A 15334-nucleotide genomic window follows, 5' to 3' on the forward strand; every position below is an offset into this window, starting at 1 on the left:
TGGGCAAGCACAGCACACAGTTCCAGCCTGGTCACATTGCTGTTTTCTTAGAGCAACTAGATCTAGCCAAGATGGTCTAAATGTGGAGGACATTTTGTTTTTTGCCATTGCTCTAGTGGAAATGGTAACACCTCATAACACGACCCCTGAATAAGGCTCAAGTACCCTGTACTTACGTGCATTTTGCGGGCAACAAGTCAGGTTTTTGCAGGAAACAGTGAAACATTTATGATGTAAAACCAGCCATTAAGACACAAGTACCCTATACTTGCATGCAGTTTGCAGCCAACAAGACTAAAGACTAAAGTGTATTAGAAAACAAAGGCTAGCATAAATACATCTGACCACCACCATGCCAGAGTATATTTAGATGTTGTTTGTGCAGACCAGAGCGAAGACCAGCACAGAGATGGGGAATTGAAACCAGGGTGAAGATCGGATTGACCACAGATATGAAGAAGTGAAATCAGGGTGAAGGTTGGATTGAGTGCAGAGATGGGGACACATAAATAGGGTAAAAGTCATTATAAAGAAATAGGAGAGGCAGGTTCCTAATCCAGATGTGACCTCGTCTGACCAGTGGAAAGAGGAGTGAGAAGAGGTTGTGACCAGCCTGTCCACGAACGAGGGAACGCCAAGTCTAAACCAAGGCCTCTCTCCAACAGTTTTGATGAATTAGATTGAAGCACAAGTCAATATATAATCCTGTGTAATGATAAGTTAGGCTCATTCTCTTTTAGGAAGCTGGGTACAGCTAACTGCTTACAAACTATGTTTTTTTGACTGAGGGAAAACTGCTTGAGGCAAATAAATACTTAAAGACTGGATTATGGCAACATCCCACTTTTGTCTCAGAAGAAAAGAATCCTCAACAAGAGACCCAAATTGTACTTTAAATAATTTTAAGTATCGTAGCTAAGTAAGTACTGCTTAAGTAATTTTCTGCATAATAGACATTTAACTATTCAAATGACTTTTTATATTCCCTATAAAATTAATACAGTGATAATAACTTTTCTCCATTTCTTATTGAAAATTATACAATCAAACTTTGGAGAGCATAGGCATCATCTGAGCATTACAAATGGAGACAAGCTGAGTTATTTTCACTAAACTTGAATTAAAAAAGAACATGAAACAATTATGTTTTTCCTCAGTAAGTATATCCGACAGCTGCCCTGTCTTGTTTGCGAGACATCTAACCCATGCATACTATGAGAATACATCTATACATGTTAGCAGGTATCTCACATCATCATTATCTGCTGAATATTCAGGCATATCAACCAGGTCGGCTTGAAACTGTCTTTCGATCTCATTCACCAATAATCTATTTCTGGGAAAATGTATCCTCACAGTTTTATGAAGAGTGTAAGTGTCATCTCCTTCTAAATAACGTGTCACCTGCAATAGTGGTGGCGTTACACCTGTTGCCTCTCCCGCTGCTATATGTAGCTTATTTACACCACCCAGCCCTGCAGAATGGGCTGGATCATGATATATTTTATACAAGGTGTTTTTCATGATCTGTTTGAGGCACAAATGACTAAGATGTTGATGTTAAGACATCTTTTTATTTAATTCACATTCACAATGAATACTGAACAGCATACATTAAATCTTACGCTTCCCTATGAGTAATTCATGATCATGCGGACCAGTCTCAGTTTAACAGTATCATCATAATCCAGTATGTGGTCGAGCACATCTTCAATGGCTAGTTCTATGTTTAATGATGGTTTAAGGTCATGAAGAACAGACATCACAATGCATGTGGGATCATTCTTAGCCTTCCAGATGTTGTATGACCAGAGGAAGAGTCGGATGGCAGGGATGAGCCGTGGCGTTCATAGTCTCTTCGTGATCTTGTCATAGTGGTCTGCGTAGAAAAACTCAACTGGGTGTCCTCTGTAAAAATGAAAACCACAAGGTCTTAATTAACACACACACACACGCGCTAACCTACCATTTATTTATTTAGTGGTCAGACGGTCTTATGATTTTAGGTCTGAAAAAAGTGCATATATGTTACTACTCACCCCTATATCACAGGTCACACATCTCACAGTAACTATAAAGACAATGTGAAAATATTATGTTTTATTTGAAGCAATGTTAGCGCTGTAAAAAGAAATTAGATGACTGGTACAGTCTGTGCTTAGTGTAAAATATGGTATTGCTAATTTTTTTTTCTGATCTCACTGCACACAACTAAACAACAAGCCACAGCCTTTGTTTCTACAGTGGGGACCAAAAGAAGGAACTCAATTAATTTCATTTGCATCAAAAAATGTCAAATGTGTCATCTTACCCACTGACAGCTCAATCTTGGTGTAATTTCCAACTCTCCACTGTGGGTCTGACCCACACCAGTATGTCCCAGTATCATGTACATCTAAGTATGTGATCATCACAAAGAAGGAGCTGGAGGCAGCATCATCTTGCAGTGTGACCCTTTGATCCATCGAGATGTCTGTGCATTTGTTGCGTTGGTCTCCCTTACAGAGGAACTTGCTGTTATTTTGGTGTTGTGGAGGATAAGGACACTGCAACTGTAGTAGATTTCCTGCAATACCATTTATGTGTTTTGCTTTGACACAGCACCACTCTGTCAGATCAAAAAAGAAATGGTATTATTTAATCATGAAGTATTCAAATTTCACAAAAACTATTTGACAGCAAACAATGTCTTCTTGGCACTGGTGTAAAGAGCTATTACTATGAACTCTCACCTTCAACTTCCAGCTCAACAGCAGAGAAAACATCCAGCTCAGAGTTTCTTTGGACACCACAGAGGTATGATCCTGAATCATTCTGAGTCAAACTGCTAATGTTCACTGTGAATGTTCCTGACACTTTGTCATCATCAAGTCTGAATCGCCCATTTTGTTTGGTGTCAGAGGTGATCAGTGCCTGCTGCAGACATGTGGAGGGCTGATTTCCTCTGCAGATGTACTTCAGGCTGTTCTGGTACTGAGACTCATACGGACAACTGACAGACTCAGAGTATCCCTCATAACTTTGAACTTTGGTCACATTGTCACAGCAGCTGTCTGTCAAGAAGGTAAACAACACCAGAAGAAGTGTTACACCCATAAATGGCTATATATAAGGAATAAAATTTTCATATTTCAAGTCATTGTTTTAATGTTTTTTGGTTTTGTTGAGGTTTACTTCTTCTTGACCTCATCGATCTGTTTGATATCCCAGCTGGAGAAGAAGGGTCAGATGAGGCTGGAGTATTTTTCATCAAAGCTTTATTAACAATGCACACTGGAAAATCCCCCTACATGGAGCCACAGCAAGCACCAAGTGGATCTGAGGAGCACCGCTCATACACACCTTTATAGAGTAAGTGGAGGGGCTGCCCTGTGCCACCCCTCTTCAGTAGTTTTCCACTAATTCTATTGTTCAGTCAGCTTTTACTCCTCATTTTCGACAGGCAGACCCCCACTGTCAATAAATTCCTTATTCTACACAGTTACACACCAGAACTTATAGCTAAATCAACTAGTTGACAACAAAAGTCCACTATAGTCCTCTAAACAGGGGTTGACAAAGTCATCCCAACAAAACACAGTTATGAATCATTTCCTATTCTTCTAATCTACAGTCACACCGTATTATGTAAGTAAACCTAAGCAAATTCTATTCTAATCATTGTTTTATTCTACTCACAAATGCTTCACATAGATTTATAAAGTTGTGACTTTTTTCTATCCTGCAGTGCATGTATGACGGTTTAAATATATTTACTATTTGTATTTATTATTTTATCTCTTCATCAGTTTTTTAAGTGTTGTTGCTACTGGTCTGTAGATGTTTATCCATCAGGCTAAATCAGTGGGATGAATGAATGTGATCTTAATTAAAGATTCAACTAAACCCAACCAGTGACTGTTGAGTTAAACTACAGTTAAACAGTATGTTGATGCTACAGCAGAATTAGCTGGTAATGGCAGTACATTTAACTTTCGTTATATAATTTTTAATCACTTTAAATGTACAATTCATCCTGTCCATGTCTTTATTTACCTGGTACTAATTTCAGCTCGACTTCAGTGTAGATATCTTTTCCAGTTCTGGTCACTCCACACCAGTATCTCCCAGCATCCGTGGATTGAAGATCAGCGATGGCTGTTGTGAAGATTCGTGCTGTTTTGTCATCATGGGTTGTGTATTTGTTTTTCACGGAGTGTGATGTGGTAATAAGAAGATCACTGTCACCACAGTCGTTCTTACACAGGTACTTTTCATAAGATTCATAACCCTCATCATAAGAGCAGTAAACATTAACCTCTCTCCCCACATATCCAGTCACATGGATCACCCCTACTGCACTGGTCACACATCTCAGAGTAACTGTAAAGACAATTTGAAAATATTATGTTTTATTTGAAGGAATGTTAGTGCTGTAAAAAAAAAAATCAGATAACCAGGACAGCCATCTAACTTTTCATAACTGGTCCTGCATACTGCTCCTTAACAGTAAAACAGATAAATATACTGTTTAATCTACATCTGCCTTTGACCTTTATATGTTTATTTATTTATTCTTTTAAAATACTTACTACTGAGGATGAAAAGCAGGTTTTGGAGGCTCCACATCTTTGCTTTGGCTGATTGAAATTTAAGATTTGAAAATGTTAAGCTGACACTGTGGTCTTTTACAGCAATGCGAAGGGACGTGCAGAGCTGAACTATAAGTACAGAGGGGATGGCGCTTTCTTCCATGGCCCTTCCTCTAAATGTATTTCAGTAATTTATAAAATAGCTGACATAGGCCATCTGGTGGTGAAAGAAGTATTCAGAAGTTAGAAGTGTTAAGAACAGCACTGCCAAAAAAAAAAGTTATAACATCTAGGAAATTGTACTTACAGATTTGAAAGTCCAAGCTTTCACTGCAGAAAAGTAAACCTCAGAGGTTTTGTGTTTTATCCTGTTGACATCAAGCATGCATTAATATAAAAGCATCATTAATCTCCTGATTTTGTTTCAGTTCCAAAGCATGAATTCAAAATGGGGAGAATTTATAGAGGCCAATGCCAACATGTAGGGAAAAAATCATCTGCACCTCGGGACCTGCACAGATTCTTCTATGCATGGATAGGATAGACTGTCTGTGAGATCGAGGAGCTTCTTCCAAATTCTCCTCTCAGACAACTCAACTGGAGTCTAAAGTTCAGTTTACTGACTCCTTTGGCATTGGCTGCCTTCACTCTGCTGCTCTTGCAAACTGCCAACACATAGTGATAGACCTTAACAGATCCCAGTCCTCATAATAATAATAATAATAATAATAATAATAATAATAATAATAATAATAATAATAATAATAATAATAATGGATTGCATTTATATAGTGCTTTTCAAGGCACCCAAAGCACTTTACAATTCCACTATTCATTCACTCTCCCATTCACACACTGGTGGAGGCAAGCTACAGTTGTAGCCACAGCTGCTCTGGGGCAGACTGACAGAAGCGAGCCATATCGCGCCATCAGCCCCTCTGGCCAACACCAGTAGGCAGTAGGGTAAAGTGTCTTGCCCAAGGACACAACGACCAGGACAGAGAGCCCGGGGATCGAACCGGCGACCTTCTGGTTACAGATACGCTTCCCAACCTATCTATTTAAAAAAGTAAATGAAAGTAACAGATGATTAGTTATTTTTAAAAAGCTATTTACAGAAGCCATGGCCTCGGTGAAAACAGAAAACAGTTTTAAAAACAATAAATACTAATTATAGAACCAGCTATTGTACTTAAGTAACAATAAAGTTAAAAATTAGAGTAAAAATCTTCAGGTACCTGTGCTTTACTTGAGTACACTTTTCTGATGAGTTTTTACACACACACACAGATATAGATACTTTCTACTCATTACATTTTCAAAACAGGCTCATTACTTTAGTTTTAACACATTTGGGTGAACATGCTGTTCCATCATGACCATGTCACGCTTTGCCTGCCTGTTTTAGTAGATAAAGGTGGATGGCTTGGACATGAATTCAGCTGCGGTTTGGGGAAGGTCTCGATTATTAAATAGTGAAGTGAAGAAGTTAAAGAATTGAAAAGGGGAGTGAGGCTGAGGCATGTAAAGGAGCATGAACAGCTTGTAGAACTGGGGGAACATCTAGATAAGAACCAGAAGGAGCGTGTTTGGAGGCGTGTTCCCGCTCCTGGAATTCAGGCGCTTTATCTCCAAATTGTATTATTTCAAATCCTGGTTCTTACTTTTATGGCCTTAGTAGTTGGTGGTCCCCAGCTATCTTAGAACAGGGGTAGGCAACTCCAGGCCTCGAGGGTCGGCGTCCTGCAGGTTTTAGATGTGTCCTTGAACCAACACAGCTGGCTAAATGATCTCCTCAAAATGTCCTGAAGTTCTCCAGAGGCCTGGTAACAAACTAATCGTGTGATTCAGGTGTGTTGTCCCAGGGTGATATCTAAAACCTGCGGGACACCGGCCCTCGAGGCCTGGAGTTGCCCATCCCTGTCTTAGAACTAATTTACTCCCAAGCTGGATCCTTAGGTCCACAGATAGAGATCTTCTAGTGATCCTACATATCTATCTAAAAACTAAAGGTGACTCTGCTTTCCAAACCTTAGCACCAAAACCTAGCTTATTACGTTCTCCTGCTAACTTTGACTTTGTGGCATGCTTTAAAGAACACTTTAAAACTCTAATCAGACGGACATTTGGATAATGTTTTTGTGTTCTGTGTTGTTTTATTGGGTTCATGTGTGTTCATTTTGATCCTGTACTAACTTTCTTTTTTTTAAAACCTCTGTAAAATGTTGACTGATTTCTTGTAATAAAAACCTAGTCTTCTTTCTGATTATTACTCATGCATCACTCAGCAGTAATCTGCTGATTATGTTCCCAACTCATAAATTTTTTGGATTGTAAATATTGAGAATCCACTCCTGAAGCTTTAAGTGGCACCATTACAAGTAAGCCCTAAAGAATTATGACATTTATTACAAAGTGCAAGTACTGAATTCACAGCTTTAAGAAGCTGGGTACATGAGATGGAAATCCTTGTGATTTTTACATGCAACAGAAACAGTGGGTGTAGAAAGTCACAAATTTGTTAATCACTTCAAACTAACCTCAATTTGAATACAGCAAATATAGCAAAAATATAATAGTATATAATAGAATTACAGTGCGAAAAGGCACAACCTGATACAGCATTAAAAATATTAATGCTATCAGCATTACTAACAGTGTGTGTGTGTAATTTTAGTAAAGTAGCTAATTAAACTAGCTATTATCAAGTAGACTGCAACCTCTTCCTTTAACAGTTTTACATTTACAATTTTTCTCTTGTAAATCAAGCAATAAAAAACAATCCAAGCCCATACAGTAAAAACAGTTTGTCACAAAACCTTGTTCTACAGAACAAAAAAATAAAGGAGTCAGTTCTGTAAAAGCATTGATGAAAGCGGCAGAGTTTTTTAATTAACAAAAGTTACACAAACTGTAACACAAACACAGCTACATACATGTGCTTGGCATCATTATCTCTTTTTTCTTACACAGAAAACAACCAGTGATTTACACGTCATGAGAAAATAAACATATTGTGGTGAATCTTCTGTTGTTATTCTAATAATGGTCATCCATCCATTGTGTTCTGCTTATCCTCGTCAGGGTTTGCCTGCTGGAGCCTATCCCAGCTGTCATAGGGCCAGAGGCAGGGTAGACCCTGGACAGGTCACCAGTCTATCATAGGGCTAACACAGAGAGACAGACAACCATTGTCTCCATCCCCAGAATCATCAGTTAACCTAACACCCATAAGTGCATGTCTTTGGACTGTGATAGGAAGCTGGTGTACATGGAGAGAACACAAGCAAACATGGGGAGAACATGCAAACGCCACACCGCACCACTGTGTTACCATATGGCCATAATTTACAAAAGAACTTCATGTTTTCTTTAGTAGATCCTGGCAAATTCAGCATTCTATTATTTTCATGACAGACAAGAAAGTATTTGTTCTTGGTGAACCTTCTGATGATTTTTCCTTTAAGTAACATACGGACTCCCAAGGCATAGTGTGAAACTGTGTTGTGTGTTTTTTATATTTTACACTTTGCACCACTGTGATATACTTTCCACTACAGTCCAGTGAATATATATGTTATATCCAGACACTGAAATAAATGTATTATTATGTGTCGCCAAACTATCTTATCTTACTTTGCTTATTTAGTTAGCTCACGCTCATGTTGATAATTTACATTTGGAGAATTCTACATTTTTATTTTAAAAAGAGTAGAAAGTTTTATGAACACTCTAAGGAATACTAATGAAATGAATGGACCACAGCTGTGAACTCAATTCATGTTTTTCTATTATGGAAACTTTCATTACAGTGGATTTCTTCTGTTGTGGGCATGTTTGCGTAGACCTCTTCATCTCTACCTGGATCTTCATGGTGGCTACAGGCGCGTTGCTTTTTGTAGGTCAAGACACTTTCTTGATTTACATAAATCTAAAAAAGAATCAGCACACAGTAAGCAGAACAATGAACAACACACATTGCAGAGACCTGGGCTGTTGGAACCATTTTGAAAAAAAAAGTCTATACACTGGCATTTCAGCCAAAGTAGCCTTATGCTTCCTCCAGCAAGTTAAGTTGCAGTATTAATTTATGTCCATCCAGGGTTATAATAACCAAAATTCAGTAAACATTTTTTTTAAGGAATTATAATTAAGGGTAATAAATGTAACAGCACACAAATTCTATAGTCAGTGTTCTGGAAGTGCAGCCTGTTGGTCAATAGTCACTCTTTCATGTCAGTAACTGAAATTCAGGCGCTTTATCTCCAAATTGTATTATTTCAAATCCTGGTTCTTACTTTTATGGCCTTAGGAGTTGGTGGTCCCCAGCTATATCTTAGAACAGGGGTGGGCAACTCCAGGCCTCGAGTGTCGGTGTCCTGCAGGTTTTAGATGTGTCCTTGAACCAACACAGTTGGCTTAATGATCTCCTCAACATGTCCTGAAGTTCTCCAGAGGCCTGGTAACGAACTAATCATGTGATTCAGGTGTGTTGACCCAGGGTGATATCTAAAACCTGTGGGACACCAGCCCTCGAGGCCTGGAGTTGCCCATACCTTTCTTAGAACTAATTTACTCCCAAGCTGGATCCTTAGGTCCACAGATAGAGATCTTCTAGTGATCCTACATATCTATCTAAAAACTAAGGGGGACTCTGCTTTCCAAACCTTAGCACCAAAACCTAGCTTTCTCCTGCTAACTTTGACTTTGTGGCATGCTTTAAAAAACAGTTTAAAACTTTAATCAGACGGACATTTGGATAATGTTTTTGTGTTCTGTTTTATTGGGTTCATGTGTGTTCATTTTGATCCTGTACTCTTTCATGCCACAATGTAACAATGCACCTGTGGCATGGGTGTGGTCTCTGGCCAGCTGCAGAGGAGGGGTGACACAGTGAGCTCCCGGGGCGGCGCAGGGGCGGGGTCAACAGGTGTGCTGGGATCTGACAGTGATTGTGTGTCTTTTTATGTTGGCAGTGACAGTCGGAGGGGGAGCGGGCGGGACAGCACAAAGAGAGCGGGAGTGGCTGTGAATGAAACCATAACTCCAAATAAAAGTTCTGCTGTCAAAATAGTCGCTCCAGCGTATGTTTATTGGGTCAAACGCTACAGCACCATGATACACTTACTAAAAGTGTACAGTTAATGTCACACTGTGATATAGAAGTGAAAACAGGTCAAGGGAGCACTTCTCTTTTAACTCTTGTGTTCAAAACAGTTAGACTACATCTTCCTATTTAATTAAATCGCCAAATAAATTTTACATATTAAAGGTTGTTTGGACTATGAGTAAAATCAGTCATTTCTTTTACTGTAATTATTTATAGTGGAGTGTGTTATAGACGCACAACTCTATTAAGACTCTTTCTCTGAGACTTACTCTGCTTCCTGTTGCACCCATCACTTCCTTTGAGCTCTTTGCCTTGGGTGTATGTTTGCTCGTGGTGTCACCAGCTTCAGAAAATACACAGCATTAGATGTGGTTATGCTAGTTTTTCATGCACATCTGAGTTTAAGGGTCTCTGTGTGTATATGAATGTAACAATACCTTTGCGACATCTGTACTTATAAACAATAACTAGAACACACATTAGCAGCAGCGCAATGGGTACTGTGTAAACCACATAGAGTGCTGCATCTGAAAAATAGAAACCAAAACAGAACACAGTAAAACTGCAGTTTCAATAACAATCTTTCATGGACCTTACAGCAGACCCGTGGACTTAGGTAATGGTTTCATGACCTTTGGTTTATACGTTATGTGTGTAACTTAACTGTGGTTACTGGTTCCCACACCCACAGATGTTTTAACATATTGGCTTGACTTACATTCACTTCATGTAACCATGAAGCCATAACCAAAACCAAATGTTAACCATAATTCATGGTGTAAAATGTATTTCTTGTCACAACACCTATCAGCTGAAGTACACACTAACAGACACACACGTGTTTCCTGTATCTGTAAAAGTTTTACCTGGGATTCTTGTTCCCACTGTGGTGCCTGGAGTTACAGTGCTGGTGTGCTGCAGAAAGACTGTAAGAGAAAAAAAAACTCTTAGTGCTCTCAGCAACTATATTTCAGAAACAGATTATAGTCAAAAAAGTCAAAAACACTGGGTCATTTGACCAAATGACTACATCCCAGATTACCAAGGGCTACCAAGGTTACCAGGAAGAGGAGCAGGTGTACCAAGATGATGGAACAGATTAATTGATGACGTATATGTGTATATACGTATGTATGGATAGATAGAAACATATATGTATATATATATATAAACAAAAAAAAGAAATACACATGACATATAATGTAATTGCAAGGAGATATTTCTGTAGTCTATAGATTACTAGATAGTGGAAAAGGGGTGGGATTAAATAAGCTTATGCTTCTTCCTGCTCCTTTTTGAACACTAAAGTTATTTGTAGTTGTGGTTGCTCGTTTTCTTTTTGTTTTGCTTTGTTTATTTGTCTCTTTTAATTCTATGTTGTTGTACTTTTTTAACATGTTCAAAATAAAGAGTCAATCAATCAATCAATAAAAAAAAATGTTTGTACCAAAACACTTTTTCACGTTTTCTCCTTTGAATTACCAGGAAACAGATAAATCAACCAAGGAACCAGTGCTTATTTCTGTTATTGTATTTCATGGAGCTTCATAGACATTAAATTTGTCATGTTTGTCAATCTGTTTTTAAAACCAAAGGTGATTGTGCTTTTGAGGTTGTAGCGCACAAACTGTGAAACAGACTTCCCCAGTCAGTCAGCTTGGCTGACTCAATCTTCAATCCACCCTATCTTCAGCGTGACTTTTTTTTTTTTAAATTGTGAAACATTTTTTAACTCTGTGTTTTTAAAAGTGCTACATAAATGAAGTTATTGTTATATATTCCATGGTATCAGTTTTCACAATATTAATACTCAGGTGATAGTTACACTTTCAAGGTTTGCTTGATTCCTATTTTATATTTGTAGTTAATACATGCGAGCACATAGCACATAAGCTTGTATAACTTAACAAATTCTAATATTTACATACAGCAAAACAAAACAAACCCAAAACAGATTTCAGATAAATGTTCATCTGATAAGTAACGAGTAGGTGGGGTTGTCAGCAGTTCTATTTCTGTGGTGCTATTTGTTGTGCTCACTGTGAGCTTCATACAGACAGTTTTCTTTTTTCATTTGTTCACACCTCAGACAGCTGAACTGAGCCCAAACAAGCACACAGCTTACACATCTCTTAGATGCATTATATATACAAAAGTGTTCACAGCCTACCTGACAGCTCAATCTTGGTGTAGTTTCCAACTCTCCACTGTGAGTCTGTCCCACACCAGTATGTCCCAGCATCATCTGCTTCCAGTTCTGTGATCTTCATCATGAAAGAACTGGAAGTAGCATTATCTTGCAGTGTGAACCTCCTTTGACTCACCGCCATCTTTGTGCAATTGTTGCGGTGGTCTCCCTTACAGAGGAACTTGCTGTTATGCCGATATTGTGGAGGATAAGGACACTGCAAAGTTAGTGGATATCCTGCAGTACCATTTATTGTAGTTGATTTGACACAGCACCACTCTGTCAGATTGAAAGAGAAAAGGTATTTTAGAATCACCAGATATTCAGCTTGTTGGAGCTTATTGAGGAGAAATCATTGATATATTCAGGCTGATATAATTAAGTATAATTATGACCTCTCACCTTCAACTTTAAGCTCAACAGCAGAAAAAACATCCAGGTCAGAGTTTCTTTGGACACCGCAGAGGTATGACCCTGAATCGTTTTGAGTCAAACTGCTAATGTTCACTGTGAATGTTCCTGACACTTTGTCATCATCAAGTCTGAATCGTGCATTTTGTTTGGTGTCAGAGGTGATCAGTGCCTGCTGCAGACATGTGGAGGGCCGGTTTCCTCTGCAGATGTACTTTAGGCTGTTCTGGTACTGAGACTCATACGGACAACTGAAGGACTCAGAGAATCCCTCATAACTTTGAACTTTGGTCACAGTGTCACAGCATCTGTCTGTCAAGAAGGTAAACAACACCAGAAGTATTACAGCCAAAAAATGGTTATATATAAAGAACAAGAGTTTCATATTCAACTCATTGTTTTAAAGTCTTTCACTTGCTTCACATACATGCTTATATGAGGGTTTAAATATATTTACTGTTTGCATTTATTATTTTATCTCCTCATTAGTCACTGATTTAATGTCTTTTGCTTGTTTCACATACATTTATAAAGTTGTGACTTTTTTCCACCATGCAGTGCTTATTTCATCTTTTCTGTTTGCATTTATTGTTTTATCTACTCGGGAGTGTTTTATGTCTTTTTGTTACTGGTCTGTACATGTTTATCCATCAGGCTTAAGCACTGAGATGTCAGCATAGGATCTTAAGATTGATTCAACTAAACTGAACCAATGAGTACTGAGTTAAACTACAGTTAAACAGTATGTTGATGCTACAGAAGAATTAGCTGGTAATGGCAGTACGTTTAACTTTCTTTATATAATTTTTAATCACTTTAAATGTACAATTCATCCTGTCCATGTCTTTATTTACCTGGTACTAATTTCAGCTCGACTTTGGTGTAGATATCTTTTCCACTTCTGGTCACTCCACACCAGTATTTCCCAGCATCCACAGAATGAAGATCAGAGATGGTCGCTGTGAAGATTCGTGATGTTTTGTCATCATGGATTGTGTATTTGTTTTTCACGGAGTTTGATGTTGTAATAAGAACATCACTGTCACCACAGTCGTTCTTACACAGATACTTTTCATATGATTCATAACCCTCATCATAGGAGCAGGAAACGATAACCTCTCTCCCCACATATCCAGTCACATGGATCACCCCTACTGCACTGGTCACACATCTCAGAGCAACTGTAAAGACAATTTGAAAATTCTATGTTTTATTTGAAGGAACGTTAGAGCTGTAAAAAGAAATCAGATGACTGGGGTAGTTTTCATAACTGGTCCTGCATACTGCTCCTTAATACTAAAACATATAAATCTACTGTTTAATCTACATCTGCCTTTGACCTTTATATGTTTATTTATTTATTCATTTAAAATACTTACTGCTGAGGATGAAAAGCAGGTTTTGGAGGCTCCACATCTTTGCTTTGGCTGATTGAAATTTAAGATTTGAAAATGTTAAGCAGACACTGTGGTCTTTTACAGCAATGAGAAGGGAAGTGCAGAGCTGAACTATGAGTACAGAGGGGATGGCGCTTTCTTCGATGTCTCTTCCTCTAAATGTATTTTAGTAATTTGTAAAATAGCTGACATAGGCCATCTAGTGGTGAAAGAAGTATTCAGAAGTTAGAAGTGTTAAGAACAACACTGCCAATACAAGAGTTAAGAGATTTAGGAAATTTTACTTATAAAGCTTTCACTGCAGAAAACCAACTCGGAGGTTTTGTGTTTCATCCTGTTGACATTAAGCATGCATTAATATAAAAGAATCATTAATCCCCTGATTTTGTTCCAGTCCCAAAGTTTGAACCTAATTCAAAATGGGGAGAATTTATAGTCTTATGATGACAAATTAAAAAATATCATCTTCATTTTGGGGCTTGCACAGATACTTCTAATAAAGACTAACGGACCAGTTATTCCATTATTAATTAGCTCAGAATTAGAGTTAAACAGTTACTTGATTCTGCAGCAGAAAAAGCAGATAATCTTGTACCACTGTTTATAGACATGCAAACTGAAGTCCTTGCCTTTAACTATGTAATTAAGGTAATGTAATGTAATTCGGTTTCTGATATTTGTTTGCTCTGCATTGTCTACAGAAAACACACACACACACACACACACACACACACACACACACACACACACACGTATGACAACCTAATTCTTGGAGTCTGCCACTCTCATCTGAAACTTTATAAGTGTTCTGACCTGACACATTGAAGCGATTGCTGTCAGCTCAGATTTCATAAAACCTTAAAAACATTTACTTTGTACTACTTTCAGCTCGACTTCAGTCTACATATCATCAAATGTTCTGGTCACTGGACACCAGTATTTCCCAACATCCATAGATTGGAGATCATAGTTGAGGGAGCAGGTCTCTTGAGGGACTGAACGCTGGCGTGTTTTTGCTGCCACTGCTCTCTTTCGATACTTATTGCTTAGTATAGTTACACAGGTTTGTATTATTCCCAGAACCTATATTTTCTGCCAGGTAAGTTGTTTCCTCGCCTTACTCGGTTGGGTGCTGTGCTTTTGGCCATATTTACTGTCAGCTGTTAGTTTCAGCTGTTACCATCAGCTGTCACCTTCACCACACATGCTTTCACAGCTCACTAGCTACAAAACCAACAAGGCTCTCTGGCATTAGAGCACACCTTTCCCTGGCCTTAAGTACTCCTAATTGCTGATTAGAGTCAGCTGTACAAAAGGGTGGCAACTAAGGCAGGAAGATGGCAGGACACACCCACATGAGGTCAGTTTCACAGGATAACCTGCAAAGGCTGTAACAATGATAATTCTCATTAGATATAGGCAAAGGCAGTTCTGGCCCTTTTTAAAAACACATTCATCGTTATTATTTTGGGTGTCTGTAGTACTCATCCACCTCAAAATCTGTTCCCTTGATGATGACAAGGAAGGAAGCAGGAACCTGCTGCTTTTTTATTTTTATGTTACACAGTTCTTTACAGTACGCTAGTTGTTTTTGTACATTTTTAATTAATAACAAACACAGATAATACATTTTCTCAGATTGTTATCCTGAGAAATC

At 38.3% G+C, this 15334-nt stretch overlaps 1 protein-coding gene across 1 annotated transcript; it reads right to left on the minus strand.

Moving 5' to 3' along the window:
• Positions 1–1032: 1032 nt before the first annotated feature.
• Positions 1033–15246, minus strand: LOC146516454 (polymeric immunoglobulin receptor-like). Its single transcript, XM_085163095.1, has 13 exons — positions 13660–15246; positions 13135–13461; positions 12272–12592; positions 11852–12148; positions 10548–10607; positions 10119–10208; positions 9951–10024; positions 8360–8502; positions 4572–4744; positions 4036–4362; positions 2733–3053; positions 2312–2608; positions 1033–1908 (listed from the first exon to the last, which is right to left on the minus strand). The coding sequence occupies exons 1-13, from the start codon at positions 13694–13696 to the stop codon at positions 1763–1765; spliced, it is 2613 nt and encodes an 870-aa protein (XP_085019221.1). The 5' UTR covers positions 13697–15246; the 3' UTR covers positions 1033–1762.
• Between the last annotated feature and the right edge of the window lie 88 nt (positions 15247–15334).

The sequence above is a fragment of the Neolamprologus multifasciatus genome, chromosome 6 (genome assembly GCF_963576455.1).
Source record: "Neolamprologus multifasciatus chromosome 6, fNeoMul1.2, whole genome shotgun sequence".
NCBI lineage: Eukaryota > Metazoa > Chordata > Actinopteri > Cichliformes > Cichlidae > Neolamprologus > Neolamprologus multifasciatus.